The sequence below is a fragment of the Empidonax traillii genome, unplaced genomic scaffold (assembly GCF_003031625.1).
Source record: "Empidonax traillii isolate 1590-97213 ecotype Southwest subspecies unplaced genomic scaffold, ASM303162v1 scaffold1257:size348801, whole genome shotgun sequence".
Taxonomy (NCBI): Eukaryota; Metazoa; Chordata; class Aves; order Passeriformes; family Tyrannidae; genus Empidonax; species Empidonax traillii.
Genome location: NW_020956450.1, coordinates 268661 through 292684, shown reverse-complemented (window position 1 = coordinate 292684; position 24024 = coordinate 268661). Strand labels below are relative to the sequence as shown.

Genomic DNA, 24024 nt, shown 5'->3' with positions numbered 1-24024 from the left:
TATGTCTGCATCACCATTTTGCTTCATTCCTTAATGAATGAAGATTTCTCCCAGATTTTTTGGGGGAGAAATGTAACATCCCTACTCCCACCTCCTGAAAACCCAGCACTTCTCTACTTAGTTTAACACAGTAAGACAAGTCTTAACCAAGACTTACTCATAAAACCCCTTTTTAAGAACATATGCTGGATTCATTGCTACACACAGAAAAAAATGCTATTGCTTTGCATGGGAATGGCTGCAAATCAGGGAATTTAAAACTCCATGTTCTTTTCCAGATGTGGTCTAGCCCTGGTGCTTGACAAGCATAGCACAATTTACAAAATACATGAACCATCAGGTTGTCTTTTGTAAAGCCTCACCTGAAACCAAGTCACCTGCCCCAAGAAACACTTGCTAATCTGAACAAACTTCGTGTTCAGGTGGTGTCTTCTTGCTGTCAGAGGGCAAACCTACAAGCAGGAGTGCAAGGATTACACTACAGACCGTAAAACAAGCGTTGAAACTCCGTGATTCACAAAAAAACCCTCACTGCTATGAGATCTTGCAGCAGACACCCACCTGTTGAGAACACTGACTCAGCTGACCCGGTGTATCCTCAGGAGAACGGAGGTGATGGGAATGCAGTGCAACCGAGTGGTTTGAATTCTTAAAAGATGCGCTCACTCTGCACGTTGATATGCAAAATGAAACTCGTTTTAAATGCAAATCCCTAATTACAGCGTGAAAGGCACCACTTCGAAGAGCAGGATTCAACTTCTACTGCATCATTAGGCAGTGCCTTTTACCAAGGAGCACCAGTTTCTTTTCCTGGGAGGCTGCACAGAAAATCTGACGTGTCAAATGCAGGCAGACTGTGTGGGACACGATCCACTTAACAGAGCAGGACTCAGGTTTTAACTCTTCCAGAGAGCTGCCTTCAGTATTTCACAGGAAGATCTCTGAAGTGCTTTAGCAGCTTACTGGCTTGGAGCACCCAATAGTTACACAGGCAGTTCTCCAAAATACAGATGAATATTAAGGCATTAAATGAAGCTGGTAAAACTTACATAGCACAGAGGGCTTCGATTTTTTAATTTCAACTTTTAAAGTTCCCCATGCAAATTTGCCCTTCTTTAATTTTTTTCCTCTCTCCCACCTCTATTTAATATGGAGCTGTTAAAAGAACAGTGATGTTTCTGTCCCATCCCTTCAGAGTGCACGTTTTAGGAGTGCTTAATAATTTTTCCATCCATTTTAAAACAGATGTACTATGAAACCTAAAAAAAATTTGCCTTTGAACATCAGTATTTTCTACTAATACAGCCATTTTTATGACAGGAGATACTCTCTGATTCCATGTGCACTATTAAATCCCGAGCCTATTTATGCGATTGCAAAACCTCAAAAGTCAAAAAGTAAAATGATGAAAATGGCAGCTGTTAGCAAAGAGTGATGTTTCAAACTGGTGCCCTCCTTCAACCTGCAGCCCCAATTCCTCTGTTCTACCTCCAAAATTCCCACCTTTGTGTCACATAACTTTGCCTACTGAAAGCAGCAGATGCTTCTTTCCCAGTCCCACAGCTGAGGAGACATTTTAAACGTCCTTCTGGCCACAGAATCACAGACTGGTTTGGGTTGGAAAGGGACCTTAAAATCCATCCAGTCCCACCCCCTGCCATGGGCAGGGTCACCTTCCACTATCCCAGGTTGCTCCAAGCCCCATCCAACCCAGTCTTGGACACTTCCAGGGATCCAGGGGCAGCCACAGCTTCTCTGGGCAAACCTGTGCCAGGGCCTCCCCACCCTCACAGGGAACAATTTCTTCTTCATGTCTGATCTTCTGTCTTCAATCAATTTGCTGCTATTGCTACTCAAAGCTTACAAGGAGCAAGAATTAAAAGCAGACACACACAAACATCTAAACAACAAACATGGAGCAGTCCAGTGACTCAACAACTGGAGTTTCAAGACCAATTTCTATACATGAAATACACTTTAAAGGCAAATGCCTGACTTGGGTAATTTTTAAAGCTGGAGCATGACCCCTAGGTGGTGCTGACATCCTGTTTTTCCACGAGGTTAAGGCATATGCCACTTTATTAAACTATATCCTGGACTATTACCCCTTGGCAGCCACCTTCAGGAACGCGGACTGCAGTTACAATTTCTGTAAGTGCCTTATTTTAACACAGTGGGTTGAAATCTATAACCAGACAGAACTATTTGATTCCCCCTTCAGCACAGGGGCACAGAGCTCACAGCCAGATGTCCCAGTCAAAGAGGAATGCAGGGAACTTGTGCACAGCCCATATTCCAGGAAAGCATTTCCCAGAGAGAACCTTTCTTAAGCAATAATATAAACCCAGAAAAATGCACGTTACATTTTGTTCCCCTGGGGGATGGGGGGGGGGGGGGGAGGTTTCCCCTTTCAGATGGAGCCTGAGTGTTTCCAAATATTAACCTGACATTACCAGGCATCTCCTCGATGCAAAGGTAACCTGATGGACACCCTCTGCCCAACACATAAAACTTGCACAGAAGGAACAGAACAGCAAAAGAAAACCAGCTCATTCTGTCCACCTTCTGTCTTAGGCCACACAATCCGATCAGATTTGAGGAATTAAAAAAGATGTTACAGCTGGATAAAAGATAATCTGAGCTCTCGCATTCTGAAAAGGAAGACATTATTCCAATAAAACATTTCACGTGGTGCAAAGAAACTCAGCTAGATGTTACTTTAAGTTACCCAAACTGATTTATTGACAATTTAAATGTGACATATTTACAGCACTGTTTCTAAAATAATTTAACAATTTTCATAGATTTATAAAAGTACTGATAAATAGGAGACCCTGACAATTACCAACCACAAATATTTTGCTATGCTACCGAACTACATCAGTAGTTCTTTTCTTTTTTTTCCTCTTTTTTTTCTTTTTCCCTCTTTTCGTAAGTCCCATAATGGAGCTGCTTTACCTCCACCCAATGTGTAAAATTGCCAATACCAAAATATATTAAAATGACCATGCATTGTGAAAGCTGTACCAGAGCAAGTGAATTCAGATGTTAGACTACAGTAAAAATATTTCAATGCAAAGTGTCTTCCACACAGAACGTACTTGTGAAAAAATAAGCTTTTAAAGAGCTATTGTTTTATCTTTATAGAAATTAAGACCTACAATACTAGTACAGACATTTACAGTAACTTCCAATTCTGTGCTAGTTTTCACATATATCTAAAGAGTCAAACAAAACCAGTAATTTACAGATACCACTGCCTTAACACAGTGGTTAGTTAGCTTATGGATAAAACAAAAAAACAAAAGAAGGTGCTGATATAATTTAAGGATTCGAAATTAACTATATTTCATTCTCATATGACACCAATTAGTCTATGCTGGGATCAACAAATTGCTGTGGTAAAGCCATCCATATCTCTCAAGCAGGAAGCCGGTTTGGAAGTCGGAGAGAAGATGGACTTGAATGATATGTATTTTAGGTTCCAGTAGACAACAAAGGTATTGCAAAGCTGGACAATCTGAATCACAGTTAAGCAGCAGCACGAGATATTTGTGTGTGTGTGGGGGGGGGGTTGATTAAAGCAAACATTTTCTCAAAAATGATGAAAAAAAAGTACACACCATCCAATCCAATACTTGAAATGTAAAGGCTCTCCTCGTTCGCATCGCTGATGCCCCGTAACACAGCGTACACAAACAACAAACACTCACTTTTTAAACACACATATTGCACAGCCAGTGGGTGCAGTACCAGAAACACTGGTATCCCTAACGTAAGCCCCCTGTTTTAAAAACAGCTGTTTCAAGCTATGCTGTCCAGAGCAACTCCAAGCCAACGCTCAAAACCATCGGGAACGGTCTGTGTACTTTGAGTAACCCAAAAGTGTTTCAACAACGTGAGAGAAAACACAGGCACTTCAGATTATTAGTGCACCAAAAGTTATAGGCCACGATTGCAGGACTAGGAACAGTTCAGTACCAGTAACAACAAAACTAAACGACGAGGTCTTCCACTGATCAACAAGAGCGACAAGAACTGTTCACAAAGCACTGGTAAGGAAACCACTCTCAAAACCAGTAAATGATACATCTAAACATTTAAGGAAACATAATTGCTGCAAAGCCTAATGTAACACAAACCCTACTCAGTCCGAAAGATCTAAAGTGTCCAAATTCCGAAGTCCAATTTCTCTTCTCCCCCCACCCCTCCAAAACATCACTACATGCAGTTCATCGAAATCCAAATGTGCAAAAAGTTATAACCCACTTTTAGGAGTGCATCAAAAATAGGCTGACTATTCAAAATATTATTTTAGTGGAAATTTTACAGCACCATAGCTAGAATTCCAAGGGAGTTCAGAATTCTTGTTCTGATAACAAATCAGTTGACACTGCTGATACTAAAGAACAGAAGAAACGTTTTGTGCATTTCCTGGTATCCGAAAGCCATGGAGAGAAACAATTCTCATCTATGCCTAAAATCTTACTGTAGTTCAAGGTGAAGTTAAATAATCACATTTGTTGGCAGTAAGTTCTCCACAATATAGCATTAGTTGCAAATTTAGTAAATTTGCCAGATTAGGAACTAAAAATTGCTGGTACTTTGCTTACTTGCAGAAGTGCCTTTTTTTTTTTTTTTTTTGGTACATGTTCTGGGTTGGTTTTTTTTCTAAATTGTGCAGTTTGGCCCCTCCCTAGTAAGGGATTTTATTATCAGGCTTTGAGAAAACGCCTAAGGTCCATTTCTGACCCTCAGCTGAAAGGCAAAATACAAACACATTATATATACACATGTGTGCCCCACAAACACACTCACACACACATATATATATATAATATAACATAACATCAGTGTTCCGGTTTTTGTTTGTTTCTTTCTTTTTTTTTTTTTTTTTTTTTTTTTTTTTTTTTTTTTTTTTTTTTTTTTTTTGTTCTCATTTCCTATCATTTTCTTTGGTTCAAAGTCCGAGCAAGGAAATTCAGAGGACCGAACAAACGGATCGTTCTCCAAACGCTTCCAATCCCTACACGTCGCTGACTGGAAGGCTTGCGTCATCCAGATCCACGAGGCCAGGATCCTGTTCCTGAGTGCCATTTTTCCTCCGGGGTTCCCAGGGCCCCCGCTCAGTCACTTTGGAAGCTGATTCTCTTGGAGCGACAACCTGGACCTTGTAGCTCCCTGGCCTGGCCTTGGTAAAAGACTCGTGAAATCCTCGCTTCTCCACGGCAGGGGGTTTGGCGTGAGGGGCTGGGACCAGAGGGCTGGAATGTGAGGAGGCTGCGGCTGGGCCGGCAGGACGGACAGCATGGCTGGGTTCGGAACCAGGCTCGGGATGCTCCTGGAAAAGAGGGGAAGGCGTCAGGCGCAGCCGCTGGCGCCGCAGCTTCAGGTTTCGCTCTCGGAAACAAAACCAAACCAAACAAATCGAGACAGAAAATACACGAAGCGAAGCATCAGCCACGGCAGCAGGAGGCAGGTGCTTTCTCGAGGCGGTGTATTTACTACGTGTGAGCTCACAGCAGGATCTGACAGCAACATCAGTTTCTTCATTTAAAGACATTAAATGTCTTCAGTCAAGCACAGCAGCTCTTTACACTTTGTAATATAGTCCAACAAATTGAGGCTCCTCGTTTTACTAAGGTGTTAAGTAAGCTTTTGAAGATAAACACTTCAAAGGCCATTGAAAGAGAGATCTTTTCAAGAGAAAAGTGTATTCAAACCTATTCATATAAATCAAATACTTGTATCCTAAATCCTGGAGTAATGCACTTTATACTGTTCCCTCTTGTTGGAGGAACCATGCCCCCAGTTTCTTCCAGGGACCAAGCTATTTTATGCTGAATAACTGAATATAACTGAAAATAACCTTCCACCATTTACCTACTGATGGAAACAAGTTCCCAGACTACCCAGGTCTGATTTAATTGACTAAAACACCGGCAGAGAGTGCCATTTGAGATATTTTAGGGCAGCCTGCTCAACCTAGAGCTATAACTCTGGAACCAGAAGTTCCTCAGGTTGTGCAGCCTATCTATCAGTTCTGCAGGGATGTCTCAAATCCCTGAATGCTGCTGGATCCAGTTTTACATGCTGTGTGTGCATCAGGAGCTGCAGCTGCTGCCACTTCTGCCATCACCAGTGTTAGTCCAGGAACTAAAGGAATCTGCCAGCCCATGGGCATTCACAAATCAAGGCATTTTTCAAGCACATTTGTTAGCAAAAAAAAAACCCATCCCAGATGTGTGTCCAAGATGCAAATATACATACTAATTAAAAACCCTATTTTTTTCATAGTAGTTCTTCTTATAATGTTACCACATAAATTCATAAATTTAATCATAATGGATTCTGCCAAGTACTACCATTATTTCTTTTTATAAATGAAGTAATAGTATTGGGTGAAGCTGTGCAACTTTTCTGGGACTTCAGTGTTGTGTGCAGTTTCACTGAAGTGTTTCACATTACTTACACTGCCTTATTTCATTTAATTTCTCCATCGCCTGCACCTGAGGATACTCCACTTTAAGAAAAAAACTGGCTTTAGGAGAACGTACGATTCAGTGATTGACCTACTATCCTTCTTATTATTAATAATAATTTCTGTTCAACAAACGGGACAAAAGGGATGTTAAGAAACATCTCTATGACTTTTTGCTAATCTGGCCTGAAGGATACTCAGATTTTACTACCCACACAGGCTGTTTACTAATCACACAGTTAAGAAGCCGTGCTGCTGTGCTACTCCTAAGTTGCACTGCTGTGGACAGTGTATTGATGATAAGGTTACAAAGCTTCTATGTCTGAACTAATAATTTCATGCAGGGGGCTTACAGGCCATGCAAATCAGGCTAGAGTGTGATCCTCCCAAGGGGTGGAGTTACAAGGTGCAATGTTTTGTGTGCACACATCTGGATTAGTCTCGTGGGCAGCTTCGACCTCACCTCGCCTCGGCGCAGTTTGGAAACAGATGTGAAGTAAAATGGAAACATGAACTCTCATGCAAAATTAGCTTTAGTACTCTGCTGCTGCAGTGCCATCGGATCACTTACATTTAAATGTTTAGCACACTTCGAAGTGTAAGCAGCGGTTTTGCCGTTTTTTTTTTTTTAATTTTCAACTCGTTTTAAAAACCGTGAAAAAAAAAAAAATACAACCCCAGTGCAAACCTGTGAGCGAACGATATTATTGACGAGTTAGTTTTCAGTAAATGGTAATGACGACAGGTAGCGTTATTTTCAGCTTTGGTTTGTTTGTTTGTTGGGGTTTTTTTTTAACAGTGCAAATTAGTCTCTAGCCGTAGCCCTCTGTTAAGAAGGCGAGTTTACATGAGAGCCCACATACGTGCTGCATTCACCAGTTCTTGATGTATACCTCTGTATACAAGGATTCGACAGCCTTCTGGCCTGCCGCATCTGGAACACAGTGCAAAGCTAAGATTAGAGTAACCTGGACTTGGGGAAAGAACAGAAAGAACAGAGGGGAACAAGAAGTGATGCAGACAGTCATAGCTACATTGCTCAGTTAGCCCCACATTAAAAAAAAAAAAAAATTAAAAAAAAATAAAGCATACACCAAGAAAAAGTTATCTGCGTATTTTCATTCCCCCCAAAACGGAACAGAATTTGTAACAGGAGGTTTTATTTAAGAGCAGCTCCCAAAAACACAATTGAGAGCTTAGACTGAGTTATCAGAACCACAGTATTGGTGTAAAAGTAGTCAAAAGCCAGATTTAAATTGTTATATTTCAGATTATGGGGGTAATGATATATTCAGCTTATTACAAAATATCCCAGAGCCAGAAAATGAAAACCATAGCGTGCAACATCTGAACTATAAAGTATTCCATGTGCTAAATCTGGACGTACTTGGAGACACTGTGACACCACAGTAACCTTCACTACTTGTCACAAGTTAATTTGGACTTTGTGCTGAACATCTAATATGGTTTAAATGCAAGTAGGTATGAAATGCTGGCTTCAGAAATACCCAGCTTTGTCACAGTGCCTCAGTTCAGTACCAGGAGATGCTGTTCTCACTACACTTCCAACAGCAAGAACTAACTCATGCAAGCAGAGATCTCTTAGTTATTTTAAACTTGAATCTACATCTACATATACAATAAACTATCAACAACAGAGAACGACAATTTAGTAGTGAGAGCTGTTAAAAACAAATTAGGATATTATCATCTGATCGCAAAATGCAGCAACTAGCAGAAACACCTGAGAGGAAATTAGAAAGTTTCAATTTAACTTCCAAACTAGTAGTAGTGACAAAGGTCATACTGAACTCAGAGGAACTTTTCTAGGTTAGCACTTGCATTATCTACGTGTTCAAGACAAACAATGCACAGAAAAGTCACATACAGGTAGGACTAAGCCAAGGGCTCCACTAAAAAACACCGAGTATTTTATGCCAGTCTGTACAAAAGTTCATGCAGAGAGGCTACACTACTACAGGACAGGGGAGAGGAAAGGCAAAAGGAAAACAAAACCAAAACAAAACCAGTCAGAACTTAATGTGCACAAGTGAACATCAACTAATCACATCTTCTGTGGGGTGCAGGGTGACATACGGAGGCCGCTGATCTCCCAGGTCCCCGCTGCGCTACGATGGCCCCGGAGATCGCCTTGATCCAGCTGTGCATGTCCTCGGGACTGTCAGCCTGCAGCAAACGGCACGTGGCACATTTAACACAGCTCACCTGCACCACAGCAGCAGCCTCACCCTGCTCCACCCTGCTCCTCAGAGCCATTGGGAATTCTGCTTCCTAACCCAGACGTTTTCTAAAGTTCTTACCCTGAATTTACTATTACGTTTATACAGTTACATAAAAGAACAAATAAAACATACTGAACATCGCCTTCCCTCTGAAAATCACGGCACAAAGAAGCACTCCTATTCCAAAGCTGTATTTAACTACGGCAAGTCTCTTGGTTCTGCCCAAAGTTTAAAAGAAGAAATTACCTGCACGTAAAAGGTTCGAGAAGTCGTTACAATTTCAAAGAGATTGTCTCTCATCATTATATCGCTGCAAACGAAATACAAAAACACATCAAAAGCAGGAACAACTTTCCCACTGTATTTTAACAAGATTCTAGGGTGGGCAGAGAATAAGAGCATTTGTTGTCTGACTCTTGCATTCCTTGATCACTCTACTATTGGTTTTCTGCTAATTTTAGCCTTAAGACACTTTAATTTATCAGAAGCGTGCATGCTGCTACATATATTTCTAATCAGAACATTCTAAATCATATAATAAATTTAAAAATATTTACTGTTCTTGCCACATTTCCGTAAAATTTCTCGCTTATATTTTGTTATGCCTTTGCAAAGCATTAGTACTAAGCAGTAGCCTGCTAAAAAAAAAAGTCAGTATCCATCATGACTACTGCAAAGACAATTATTGCCTAGCATATTGGCATTTGGTGGGAGGGAAACAGCAGGATAAAGAGTGTTCTCACCCAGATTCAGACATTTGATGTGAGTTAATGTTCCTCTAAAGGTTTACAGATTATATAAGCAGAATAGAGACTCCTAAAATTGCTGGCTCAGATCAAACAGCACCCATGCATCTGTAACTCAGGATTCCATGATATTCCTTTGTTCTGCCCTTGTCCAACGCATTTACATCCCACTGAACGTTACAACTTGGAAACACACACTAATATAGAACCCTTAAAACCAGATTTATGCACAAAACTAGGCCCTGTCCCATAAAGACAGACTATCCCACATGCACACACCAAGTGAAGTTATTCAATAGCTCTCCAAGGGGCAGCCTGGCCACGACAAAGCAGGGAATGACATCCCATGTAATGGCATCTGTGCGTCTCTCCTCACCTTTGTTTGCATTCCTGAACTTTATGGACCTCCTTAAGTGGTATAACCCTGAGAGGTTCCTTTTCCTGGAAAAATAAAAAGGCAAACATATTTCAGTGGAGTATACCTAACAGCCAGAACAGAGTCAGAAAGCCAGAGGTCAGCACAGCAGACTTACATAACTGAGATTTTTCAAGGCAGTCACTTTTGCAAAAGGTGGTGTCAACCAAAATTTGATTTGCTTTTGTAAGTATTAAACTAACCATGGCACTTTCAACGAGGAGGAGGACAAATCAAGAATTAAAAAGACCCTAAACATTCATTTCATACCATCATGGAGACAACCACCCCTCTCCTCTCATCCTAACCAGGTCAGAAAATTGAATCTGCCTCAAGCAGCTTACTTCAGTAAAACTGTGATTATATTCATTTGCTATGAAATGTTAACGTAGAAGATGCTTTATTAATGGTACTGCATGACATGGCTTTAAGCAAGATTAATTGTATTCTATACTTAATACAATTAAAAGTAATACAAAGAAACTAATCCTACAACACCTGTAAAAGAGCAGCTACTCTTAAAACACAAGAAAATTCTGTTACCATAAAAAAAAATTAACGTCAAAGTTTCACACAACAGGAAAAAAGTGAGACCATTCAAACAGAAATACTTTCACTTTTGCCATGACAGCATAATGTCACACATAATATTATTTTCCGGTGGTTGTTGCAGTAAACCACAAACAAACAACTTATTTTACCTCCTAATGTGTTTTCTTTAAGCAGTGTTACAGTGGACTGCTTCAGCTGGCTACAACTCCCAGACAAAACAAAAGCTGTCAGCTGTGGAGTGACTTTCTCTACCATTCCTATTTACAGATACTGAAGAGATTTATGTTGTTACAGTAAACAGTGAATGCCACCCAAATATAACCATCCTCAAGCAGCAGCTTTCATTAGATCACTTGTTTCTACAGCAGACCAAATGTAGAGAGTTTAAAACTCAATGTTTTCAGCTCTTTTGCTCCTCTCATCCTCTCTGTGTTGTTCTCAGATTCATTCATCCCCCTGCAATGAATTTTCAAAGCAGAACACCAAAAGTGAACGGCAAGGCCATCCCTGCAGTACAAACAGGGACAAAAAAGTCCTAAATTCAGGGTTCTACTTCACTGCTGTCTGACAGGTGGTCAGCCCAGCACCTTCCTCAGACTGCAGCAAGGGAATATCAACCTGAAGAACAGGGGATACTACAAGATTTTATGTTGCTCAAGGAGCATGATGAAACACAGCAAGTGCAGGCATTTCTACCATCTGGTATTCTCTCACACAGTACAATTCTTCACTGAGAATTTGTTTGTGAGCAACCTGCACTCAGATTTGTTTCTTAAAGGAAAATAGAGGGTTTATTACAGGCAATGAGTCAGAATTGTTGTGCTGACATCTTAGCAAAGATAATGATGCAAGATTAAACTCCTGCTGCTGTTGGATACACCCTCATTATGAGTGGAGCCAAAGGTCGCTCCAGTAACAGCCTGAAATGTGGATTCTTGACATTTTACATCTTATGTTTGGCCTGCAAACTCCATTTACAGTACTGTACAACGCAGACTTCATTCCTTAGGTACAGGTTTTCTTACAGTTATTAAGCGTGGGACTCCTTTTTTTTTTTGTAAAAGCGACTGTCTGCAGAACCAGCCACCTAATTTTTAAAAGAAGTCTGAAGGCATTTACCATGTGGTCAAAACGAGAGTGATGAGTGGGAAGAAAGGTCATGGAACTGAAACAAACTCGGCAAGAGTTGCTGCTGAACAGAAAATCAGAGTTCTTTGCCTGTCTTGGCTGCTCTGCTGAAACAAGCGTGTGGGAACGGATCCCATCGTTTCTATGATAAAACACCTCATAATTTTATCTTTAAATTCAGAATTGCCGGGTTACGGTTTTGTCTCTCCCATTGTGATTTGCTATTTCAAGAACACAATTAATTATTTGTGAGTGAAAAGTGACATAAAACTTTAATACAAAAATCAAGATGATTGTAGAGTATATCCTGTTACTGTTCTCCAGTGCCCTACAGATGGGTTCCCAAACAGACTGAAGTCCAAGTTCACAGCTGCCCTATTTTTGTGGTTTATTACAATACAAACTTCGGAGATGGAAGGAACAAACACAGCACAGCACATTTTTCAGATACAAGCATATTTATTTAGATTTTCTAGCAACTATCACTGGAAAAATAACGCACAGTTAGAAACTTACCAGTTCAGACTTGAAATATCCTATTGTGTTTTCATCTAACTGAAAGTATCTTCTCTTCCAGTTCTTCATCTGTAAAGAAATAAATAGTTATACATTTTATATATAAAACAAAATATATGGCATATATTATGCATATATTGAACTATATAATTATACGTATAACATGATACAGTGAAATTAATTTTATTCATAATTATTTACTTTCATAATGTATTTATTATAATTTATAATAATTATAAATTTCATATTTTGTATGTGTTATGTGGGGAGAGAGAGAGAGAGAGAGAGAGAGAGAGAGAGAGAGAGAGAGTCCCCAAAATAATTATGCAAGGCTCTGCTCAATTTCTTTTGAAAACTGCAAAAATTAGAAAATCCAGAAGCTACTATTTACTAGTGTAAAATTTATTCAAACCGTAGAAACTCAGCAGCACAAATATCCTGGAGGAAACACTAACAGACAATACATTACAGGTTTCTAGTTTATTTTTAACTAAAAAGGGAGTACTACAAAAAGAAGCTTCATAACTCAAGATAAAATGAGTCTGAGAACTCAAAGATGATTATCTTGCTTAATCTGAACTACCAATTCCTTCTTTTGGCAAGGCATCATGTGACTAGTTCGACTCATGTCAATCAGCCTGGGAAGTTTTACAGTTCTTCCTCTGAACTGAAATGTCAGTCAGCTTTTTGCAAACATTTTAGTGATTTTAAAGGCCTGTGTTGAACTTCTCTTAATTCAGATGTTTTTAATAAGCAAAATAAGAACCTCTACATAACTGTAGAACAGAACTCCCAGCTGCGTGCACTGACCATAATGTGAAAGTCTGTGCACACACTTGGCCTCTCTGTAATATCTTCAACAACATAACACTGAAGAAAGTCACAAAAAGAAGTAAAACAGACATAAATCAAATGCTCCAGGAGGATAAGTTTTATCTTTACTACTACTGCCAATATTAAGGATGGCTAATGTTACCGGTAATTGTGTGGGTTTTTTTATTTAATCATCTACTTGATCAGTACCACTACCACCTTAGGACCATGGTTCTTGAAACACACTGATCTCCCACACTTACCACTGCTCCTTGTTTCACACAGTAGCCAGCTTTGATAATAGCATTATCTGGGGGATGCTTAGCAGCAAAATAAGGAAGGTGACTTTGTGACCGCTTCAAATAATTCCTGTCAGCCCCTTCACTGCACTCACTGACTTCTTCTTTCTAGAATAAAGCAGGAAAGTAGAGAATACTCAGGTTTTATTCTAAAGATCAAAGAATAACTATACAAGTCATAACAGGAAACAATTGTATCATGCCATGCTCATAAATCCCATTTCCAATTTGAAAGGACAAAACATTTTAACTGATTTCCAGAGACAACTGAGAGGCCTTCTGGGCAAGAGGAGAAGCTGACATTGTGATACACAACACTGCTCAACACAGTTTCCTCTATCAAATAACAACCCACTTGTTTGAAGGGTGTTACCTGGGTGGGTGTAATGATGGGAACACCACCAACAATTTCTGTCCTGTAAGAGACTTGCTTCTTTCCACCTGGGCTTTCAGCTTGACGATTTGCATTATCCACCTGACACAGAGGATCCGACTGCTTTGGTACCTGAAAGTGGAATGTGACAACTGACATTAGGTTTTATGAAGAATTCTCAAGAATTCTGCATTTGTCTTCAGCAGGATTTAACAAATGTTCTCCAATTGTAAAAGGCTAGAAGCAGCTTACATGAAAACCTGTTGTAATGACTATGGTTTAGTGCTCAGAAAATTGGTATCAAGAAGGACACTTCACTGGATGAAATCACCTGCAAGCTTTGTCATAAGTTCTACGCTTGATATTCAAGAAGCACTGCTAATTTTTGGAAGAACTGGTTCTTACCTTTCAGTTGCTTTCAGTTTTAGTTATAAGTGCTTTGTACTGGAAACATCCCAGTGCCCTTTGTCACACAGGATGTCTGATCAGTGTGACATTTGTCCTCACAGGAACTTGGCACGAAGGCCGAGTGTACTGCCCCAATTAATCCTACCTATAATGCCAAATTCTGTCCAAAATGACCCTACCTACCTATTTCCAACTACCATTAACTATTAGATAATTATCTCAAACGTGGAACTAAACCAAAACTTTACGGGAATTTCATTTCCCCAGTAAGTGTTTTGATCTAAAATGTTCCCTCAAACTTCTGAGTTCATGCAGGAAGTAAACTTCTTTAACCTAAGAAATGTACTGACTGGCTACCTAAGACATTCTTATTCATAATCTCCTTACACTCCTAATATTAATATAGTAAATTTGAAGATATCAAGTCTCACATACAAATATCCCAGCCAGCACCCTACTTGGGTATTTACAGAAGGCACCCAAAGTCATTCAGAAATAAGGGACACACAAATTGTCTTTACACAGTGAAATATCATCCAAGACTGTGGCACGTTCAAATCTTTAAATCGAACTGATCTAGACAAAAAAACACCAAAGCTACTTCACAGTCTGCTGTGACTCCAGTTCCCATGCCCAGGACTGCTTATTTTATTTATGTCACAGAGTCCTGCTCACAGCGCTGCAGAGCAACCCCACAGCCACCTCCTCACAACAAGGCATTTTCAAACAGCTCTCAGGCACAGGTACACAACGTGCTGGCCTGCAGAGCCTCGCGGCCATTCCCAAATTATCAGCACTCAAGAGCACTAAAATATGCAGCGAGTCTTGGAGGACTACAATCTACAGCAAGTAACAGCTCATGTGAAAATTAATAATTGAATTAGCTTAATTGTTTGATTAAATAATTGGCCGTACTAAATAAGCTGTGAACAGATTAACAGTTCAAAGGCTTGTTCCTTCAAAGGCAGAATACAAATGATTTCACCATCCATTTAAAAGGCAAGTTAAACATGTGGTAATCACTGTTGAGACTATATTCTAAACTGATGCAATTAATTATTTATTTTTTCACCCTGTTTCTTGAAGTTGAAACAACTCAAGCCTGCTTGTGGTGTGTCCTTCCTTATGGAAAACCCAAATAAGAAGGGGTTTAATTTCTGAGGCTTTTTATTTATCATTAGCAGTAATGTTTTTATAACGCCAAAGAAAGGGCAACTTTAAAACAAAGCAAACAACTCATACAAACATCCTTAGATAACTTAAAAATGAGAAAGTTACTGACAAGAAATACAAATATGTGCACCCATGCTCAGAACCCTTTCTTTGTCAGGGTATGCTCTCAAAACTGCTCATTGTCATCACTTCCCCAAAACTGGAAAGAAAAGAAAACAAAACCGTAACTTCTGCCTCCTGAAAAGACTGAGGTAACACAGGGGGGTTTTCTGTCACAAGGTAACGACTTGTCCTGGCCCAAACCAGAAAATAACAGAATAATTTAACATCTGCCAGAAGAACCACTAATGTTTCTCTGCATGGATGTTACGTGAAATCAGGAGAGAGCCTTTGGAACTTGGCATGATATGTTTCCTCAATGTTTTAGTGATACTTTAAGAAATACCAAATTTTGACAACAGGCAAAAAAGTATGTGTATCTTTCAATTGCTTACAAGTGTCTTCTCAATATTTCAATCAATATTAAATGTGCACCATTAATTTTAAATTATTACAAAACATCTTATGCTGTAATTAAAAAGATAATCAATCACGTTTTTGTCCCACGTCCAAAAAGTAAAACAAACTTAAATTTAGGGGAAGTTCTGTACAGTTTATTGAAGTCTTGGAAAGCCAAGCCATGACTTGCTTGTGGTGATAAAAACTGGAGGCAAAGGTTACATATAAGCACCCTGAGACAGTCACCATTTGAAAGCATTGCTAAGGATCAACTCAACCACTTACTGTGATTTTGGTAGCTTTGTTCAGAACATTTACCCATTCGACTAGGTCCTGCTGATCATTGGCTTGTAGAAAGTATTTTCTCATCCCTGCATTCATAACTGTTAAAAACCATTGTGAAAAGTTAACAACACTGACATTTAAGAGCAAACTTAACATCATTGTGAAAGGATTTGATTTCAGATGAAAAATCCAGTTGAAGCATTCAAGTGCTCTGCTACACTTGTTTTTAGGAAGTCACCTTAAGGTAAGTATATCCATTTGACAGGATTGCTTTATTCTAAAAAAACAAATAATAATTCAAGCTCCCCACTTAAATGGCATCATAACGACTGTGACAACCTCATTAACACGACTATGATCACTGGGTTTAATTTTTTTACTTTTTATTTCTGGAAAACTCAGTACTGATTACTAAACAGATGATGCTCAAGACCAAACAACTTGAAGATGGCCAGGACATAAATCTTTATTTTACTTTAGTGACTTGGTAAAGAAAGCATATTTTAATAAGTTTATATCTCTACCTGGCAACACCCAGCGTCCTTTATCCAAAAAGGACAAACAGATTTCTGTGTAACAGTAAAAAAAATCATGGGTAGTTTGCTCACAAATATTAAGAACTTATCTTGAAATGGGTTTTAATGTGAGCAGTGACTAAAACCCTCCCAGAACTCTGAAGCATTGCAGCTAAAACCTGCACAGATATTGCTGCTCTACCCATAACATAACAGCCCTTCAGGTCACCACTAACAGCAAACCCAGGCCAGAAACAGATGCTTTTGCTTTTCTATCACCTTTCTGCCCAAAGCGGATGGTTTGAAACAAACATTGTTAGATGCAAATATAAATTCAAAACACAAAACTGTATAATGAGTTGATTGAAACAACAACTCCTGGTAGTTGAATAAAATGACAACAAATGTATATTTTTACTTTAAAAAGTAAAAAAAAAAATAAATTTAATAAATTTATTTAAAGCTTTCAGCCAGCAACTTGGATAATTAAGGTGTTTTAGAGCTGGCCCACTGACAAGAGCAACTTTACAAGTGCTGGAGACAAATCCCTGCTCACATACATGTGCAGAGGGATCTGTAGATGGCACTGAGCTGACACACCAGGTACTTGTCTAAAACCCCTGCAGCCCTACACACGTGATTTACCAAGTGTTTCACAAGCTCCAACACAGAGAGGGTACCCCAAGCAAATTATTTTTCTCTCAATGCAGCAGAAGCTGAAATTTAACTCGAGAACACTGGCTGACAGTCTTTTTAAATCAACTTTTTTATCAGCAAAACAGACTAAAATAGTTGAATTTCTTCTCTTCACAGCTGACAGGCATGCCATTTATTAATGCCTCAAAAATGTCAGACATCTGAAAAACAGCTCTGACTTACTCCCCATTAAGCTGCAATATGAAAAAATACAATAGCACCTTATGAAGAAGCCAACATTCCCCTCACACTAAATAAGCAACAGCAAATACAAGCTGTTTATTTAAAAATTACACTACCAGCTTAGACAGTGACAGAACTGCAGAACACAATCTTTGCTTCAGGTTTCTGAAGAATGTACTTGATGCAGACACCACATGCAAGAACTTACCAAAACAGAACTCTGCCTTTGGCCTCAGCTTAGTTGCATCGCTAACCTGGGAGGGAAATCAAGATCCTAAGTGTCACTGTGCATACAAAATATACATCAGATATCACAAGTTTTACTCTCTTTGAAGGGGCTAAATTCAAAGATTAGCAGCCCAGCAAGCTGGTTAGGTATAATGATATATAGACATAACAAAAATAGTTCTTTTTCACACATATTTAGAACAGGCTGTGTACAGAGTAATGAAATATTTCTTCTCTGTCTATTAAGCATCATTAGTACCTGCAAACTAATCACTCCCAAAGACTTATCTTCCACTTCATAAGTGGTCTGTCCTTTCACCAAGACTAATTGAAATTCAAATACTCATAAAGAATTGAAATATTCAGTTCAGACCTGTTAATTCTATGCTGCACAAAGAACTGCTACTTAAATTCACTACACAAACCTAGACAGCACGGTAATTAATCTGTTCTTATTTTAATCTGAACCCATTGAAGTGTTTGTAACACTAACTCAGGAACAGCACACCAACAGAAATAGTAAGTAAGTGGCATTTAATTTTGTCTGAAGTTGAGGCTCGTGGTAGATACAACCAAGAATTTAGCAACAAGTGTCTTAACATGTTATCTTACCTTTGAAATATAGGTAAGTTTAATGACCCCAACAGGTGGAGATCCAGAGGGAAGATTCTGAAACAAATCACACATGTTACAAAGTGAAACTAGTTTATTCTCACATCACAGCCGGCGTTTATGCGTAAAAAGCAAATAATTCCACAAACAAAACCAAAACCCTACGTCTTTTCTACGGACAATGCACAATGTATGCCTGAAACAGGATCTAAACTACTTGTTTGTTATACACACATCTGTTAATCAACTAAAAACAGAAAGACTGCTAGAAACAATGCAAATAGTAATTGTTTCAGAGGTTTATGTATTTTACTAGAGGAAGAAGGATTCTTGTGGGTCTGCATCCAGGAAATCCGGAAAGAATACTTTTTCCTTAACAGATGTTGGAATCTCGTGTACTTTGACCAGGGCAGGCGGAAGGGACAAGAAGTGACATTCATCTGTTATGCCAGACACTTCAAAGGCCACCTCACGTATTTTCCAGTCACTTCAGGGATTAAGAATGGTCTTCACAAAATGACTCTACAAAAACTCTGCTGTCCTTCAAAACTAAAGCAGTTCGAGAAAATCCAGAAGAACCCTCAATTTGCCTCTTGCAAGAAATCCTTTCGTTTGTACATGAATGATAACGTTAAAAAAAATGCCTGAACTGGGCCTGGGTGTGCACTGCAAATATCACTGAGCGTCGAAACTTCTGAAAAATTGCAGTTTCTACAGCATTTCGAGCTTTTGTTCATGTGCCCTGGTTACATCAGAGGAGAAACAGAAAAAAAAAAAGAACTGCTCCATACCAGTGACTGAGATCAAATGTTTGAAGCCTCTTATTTCCAGCAATTCTTTTTCTCCTCAGCGAGGACTGCTGAATGCTTCGGTCACAAGTCGCATTCATCGAGCTGCACATCATTTACATTTTGGTTTTGCTGGCTCCTTTGAACAGCAGGCTCCTGCATTTTAACTCTGCTCTTCCTGGCAGAATGGTGCAGGGATGTCCTCCTGGCAGGCAGCTGCCAGCTGACCTGGATCATGTGCTCTTACTGTCTCTGTACCCAAAACTTCAGCAATTATCTGTTCTTCCCTATGCTAGGAAGCACATGGATCCATGGACACCGTAAAAGCAGCTTTTATCTAAAGGATGCTCTCCATCACAACAAGCTTTCCCCATTCATGCTGGATTGCAACTGCAGGCATGATTATGAATTGATTTTCAGTGACTGATTCCGCTGAGGTAAATTAATATGAGACAGCTAAATGAGCCATGCGGTGCAAGGAAAACTACACACCCCCACAAAAGGCTAAAGGTGAATTAAAACACCTGTGTTAAAGCATGTATGTGATTTGGCTCATCAGGTTATATTAAACTGATTTACAATTAATTCGCTTATGGCAATTTATCTTTGGCCCTGTTTCTGGGTCCATAATCTAATGCTGAAACCCATTTAAAAAAAAAAAAAAAAAATCCAAAAAAAGTGGGAACTGATATAAACCAGGAAAGTCCTGCCAAGACCACCTCACCTGGGGGTTGTCCATGTACCACACCAGGCTGTCTTCCCGCGTGTCCAGGATGAAGTAGCGCCGCAGAAACTTCCCGCTGTTCTCATTTTCTTCAATGTCTAAGAAACCACAGATGCGATTCTGGCGATCCACATAAGGCATTTCTGACCCTGGACATCACACTGCAGAACACAAAACACACACGAGGTGAGCCGAGTTCCTGATTTGAAGCCCGCTCTGTGCCTGCCCGTGACATTTTGAGCAGTTTCAACTTGGGAGCTTCGAAAGGTTTCTAAGGAAGAGTAAGTGAGGTGTAGCTGCTCCCCCTCACCACCGCTGGGTTTTTAGACAGGTCTTCCATTCTTCTTTGAAAACCACACTTAGATATCTAATAGCCTAAAAATAAAAGTGGTAAATAGCAGATGAGATCTAGACTAGCTTTTATAAGATCACTAAAAAAATGAAGATTCTCCTTCACAATGCACATCAAGCTCAGAGAGCACTGGGGTTACACTTCCTCCTTTCATGGCAAGAAAGAACCTTTGCCAGCAGCTCTCCTGCCCAGTGCAACTTTTCATATTCTGCTCAGGCAAATTCAACAGAAAGCTTTTAGAAACGTTGTGCACGATTTTCTTTTCTCCTACAAAAAAAAGAACTTGGTGTCCAAGAACAGGCATCTTTTCATCCTTATCCATTAAACAGTCAAAATGCAGTTGGGTATGAGCAGCAACAGAGATGTGAACACACTTTGTACTGAGAGTGACACACCTTTTCTGTTTTACTTGGGCTTTTTTAATTTGTTTAAAAACAAAATGATTCAAGTCTGCAGTGCTGACCACCTCCCCCCATTTTGCCTGCTTCACCTTTTATGGCTCTGCCTTACTGCAGCCACTGCACCGTTGGTTTTGCTTCCTTTTATTTTATGGGACAGTCATTCTACCTCAAGAGCCAGCCTTGTAAGACCAAAGATAAATTTGCATACTTATCTAAAAATGGCAACGAACACACATTTAAACGATAAAAATCGGGTTGATGCCAATCTTTCCCAGGGCAGGAACGAAATGATTCAGTCTTTACATTTTGTTAAAATGCTCAGAAATAGTACAGATCCAAAAACATTAACATGAGACACACAAGGTTTAAGCCCTCCACGCTTTTCACAAAATTTTCCAGCTTTCACCACATTAATATGGAAGTTTCATTTTAATATTTCTTTAAATTCTTTACCTTTATTATTGCCTTAAGGTTACTTGGTTTCAATATAGTTACATACACAACACAATGAGGCAGACACCTGATAATTATCTGTAGCTAGCTACTGATACACCACAGCACAGCACAATGTCTGGCTTTTGAAGTGGGTTTTTTGGGGGGGAAAATCAGTGTTCATTTTGGGGACTCAGATAGGCAGACAGCCATACATTTTAGGGATCAATATATAAACATGTAGACGTATATTTGTATTTACAGCTGTCATTTTATACGGCTAATTAGGATACAAGGCAAATTTTGGTTCAACCACTTTGAGAAACAACCTTTTACAAATCTATTATCCTGGCTTTGATACCATACCAGAAGAATTTACAGAAAATAGTTTTAAATCATTTAACTCGATCTGTAAAACAATTAACCTTTTTCTGTGCCCAACACCAAACTAATCCTTTGGTGCAAACTCAAGTTTGGTACATTAAGTTCTGCACCAGGGCCCAGATCTACCAACCTCAATTCAGCAGGGCTGGCAAAGAGTTAAAGGGAAAGCAATATCATGGTGATGTTAGTTTGGGGTTTTTTTTACTATAAGCTACTGAATTTTAAAGCTAAATGCCTTTTTGTGTATGACAAAGTTAACACATTTCGCTTTGAGATGCAAGATGTTTTCAGTGGAGGAAAGGAAGGACAAGTGAAGTACAAGGATATTAAATGTGCATGAGCTCTCCATTAAGCACCTCTCTGATTTGCTCCAATTTTTACCTCCAAAAGGTGGAAGAGTCTCTGTATCTAAGAGATGCAACAATGGTTTAAATAGGCAAAGGCTTGTTTTTCAATAAAGTAACGAAATTTTCCACGGTGTTGTAAATTTTATTGGTATGTTACTCACAACTTAAACATCACAGATCTAAGACAAGTTCTGCAACCAAGTTATAACCATAAGCAATACAAAAACAAATACTTGAGCACTCAGGACAATACCTTAATTGTAATAAAGTCATCAGTAATTCAATTGCTGGCTCTTGGGATCACTTCACATTGAAGCAACACCTCCCTACAAACACATCTGTAGCTCAGGGCAAGTTTAAGGGGATCTGTTCTCTAAATGACACCTCTAATCTGGCAGAACTTGGCATCCCACATGGATTTCATTTAAATGAATATCAAAATCATCATTTTACCAGTACTGTCCTAAGCTGGGCCAGGTGGTCCCTCAACAAAATATATGGAACTTCCAGGGTACCATTTCGGCTTCATATCAACAGTTTGTGAAGCCCAGAAAAGGCCTGTGCCTAAAAAAAGCAAATATTGGGGGCTGGTTTCCTGTCTGAGCAGACTTAAGGCTGTGTTGTCTGCAGATGTGAAGAGAATGAAACAGGGAAAACTTGTTTTTGAAACAAGATACGAATTGATTGAGAGTCCTCGAATAAAACCAACCGAATTTTCAAAGCGCTTTTCCCCTATAAGAGAATCTGTGAGGAAAAAAAAAAAAAAACTTTTAAGGCAAATGAAAAGAGGGGGCTCATAATGCTCCATCACAAACATACAATTATCTAAAGTTGAACTACTCCAATATTTGAAAATTTTTTTTTCCAGGTCAAGAGACAATATTCAGAAGCTTTTTTTTTTTTTATTTGTCAATAAACCAATTCTCACAGAAAAAAAACAAACAAACAAACCAAAACTCAAACCAAACTTGAAATAACACAGATTTTCTACATCAGAGCACTACCAGCTAATTTCTTGCCTAAAAATTCATACTATTTGCAGCTCCCCTGCCCTCTGATGAAAATACAGCATAAAATACCATTAATTCAAAAACTTTCGATCTGTAACTGCTGTTTTCTTCAGATTAGTTTTAAATTCCTCATGGGATTACTGACCTCTACCAACTGATCTCTCAAAGAATAAGAAATAAAACCCCCCCTAACTTCATAATACACTGAAATCTAACATAATATCATGCAAGTGCTTTCCAGCTTTAAAAGTTTGCTTCCACTGTATTACACCTTGGCAAGATTCCCCTGTAAATGAAGACCTGTTCTATTCAGCATTCAAGAATGAACCACAATTTGGAATGCACATTTAAAAAAAAAAAAAAATTAATAATCAATTTGTGCCTCTCTTCCAGTTACTGAGGCGACTGAACACACACGACAAAACCACCACCACAATACCCTTCCTGACAACTCCTGACAGATCTAAAAGCAAAGATGTTACTTCTGAAAATTCGTATAAAAGGAATTGCAGAACTCCACCATTAATTCCTCAGCATAGGAAATCTGGTTACAAGACTACCAGGCTAAGAATTCATCCAAACTTCAGCTCAAATGTCTTCAGAATGCAGATCCTGTCTTGCATAGATATGATTTATCATTAAATTATTTTAGGCAATAATAAAACTAAAATCTCCAGGTCTGTGTCTATTTTACAGCACTTCATTAAGTGCACCCTTAGTTATTTCCTGCTGCAGAATCTGCAGCAGAGAACAGTGTATTAACCCCTCTGCCCACTCCTACAATCAAATATAAAAAAGATTACGAGTTCTTAGAGAGAAAAGCTGAAGGTATCAAACCTGTTACAGATCACACCATTTGGTTTTGCCTTCCCTACCCCGGGTGGGGGAACAGGGAGGGGAGATGTGGGTCAATGACACAGTTCTGCTTCAGAAAAAAAAACATCCCCGTGGCCCATTTCCTCTTGGCTCTCACCATAATCCACCAGAAACCAAGAGATTTCTGAAAAAAAAAAAAAAACCTTTTGTGGCTGTACAGTGACACTCTGTAAGAACTCAGCTCCTTTAACTCCTTTCCTGGAGGGCTGTGTTCTAAGTGAGGAGGTCTCACATTATTTTTGAAGCCTTACATCCCCCTTTCCAGCAGCAGAGCACTAATTTGGGTAGGTACATACCTCACCAGCCCAGCTTCTCTCGGGTTTCCCCTCTCCCCGCTCTTTTCCTCGGGGGTGCAACACATACTGGCATTCCCCAACATTTATATCCCACACTGGGAGGCTGCCACTATAAATAAAAATCCCAGATCACCTTCTCCAGCCTCCCTGCAAACGCATGACTGCACAAGTAGAACCTGCAGAGGCACACAAGCATCTCCTTTTCACCATTTATAACAGACGGCTTCAACTCTCCTACATTAATTCCTAT

The 24024-nt window shown here is 39.3% G+C and overlaps 1 protein-coding gene across 8 annotated transcripts in view; it reads right to left on the bottom strand.

Annotated features, from left to right (window-relative positions):
- Positions 1-2718: 2718 nt before the first annotated feature.
- The window catches only part of PLEKHA1 (pleckstrin homology domain containing A1), a 32090-nt gene continuing 10784 nt past the window's right edge, over positions 2719-24024 (bottom strand). For 2 of the 8 annotated variants that reach the window (XM_027906181.1, XM_027906180.1), the window contains exons 2-14: positions 19677-19837; positions 18165-18221; positions 17533-17578; positions 15931-16028; positions 13567-13698; positions 13158-13301; positions 12082-12150; positions 9847-9911; positions 8971-9034; positions 8579-8668; positions 7375-7449; positions 4932-5341; positions 2719-4867 (exon numbers count right to left, since the gene is read on the bottom strand). In XM_027906181.1, coding sequence (XP_027761982.1) covers positions 5027-5341; positions 7375-7449; positions 8579-8668; positions 8971-9034; positions 9847-9911; positions 12082-12150; positions 13158-13301; positions 13567-13698; positions 15931-16028; positions 17533-17578; positions 18165-18221; positions 19677-19817 — 1296 coding nt within the window. In that variant the 5' untranslated portion in view covers positions 19818-19837 and the 3' untranslated portion in view covers positions 2719-4867; positions 4932-5026. Of the gene's footprint in view, positions 4868-4926; positions 5342-7344; positions 7450-8578; positions 8669-8970; positions 9035-9846; positions 9912-12081; positions 12151-13157; positions 13302-13566; positions 13699-15930; positions 16029-17532; positions 17579-18164; positions 18222-19676; positions 19838-23774; positions 23794-24024 lie in introns of those variants that run through there. The other 6 variants (XM_027906182.1, XM_027906183.1, XM_027906186.1 and 3 more) reach the window with 6 other exon arrangements.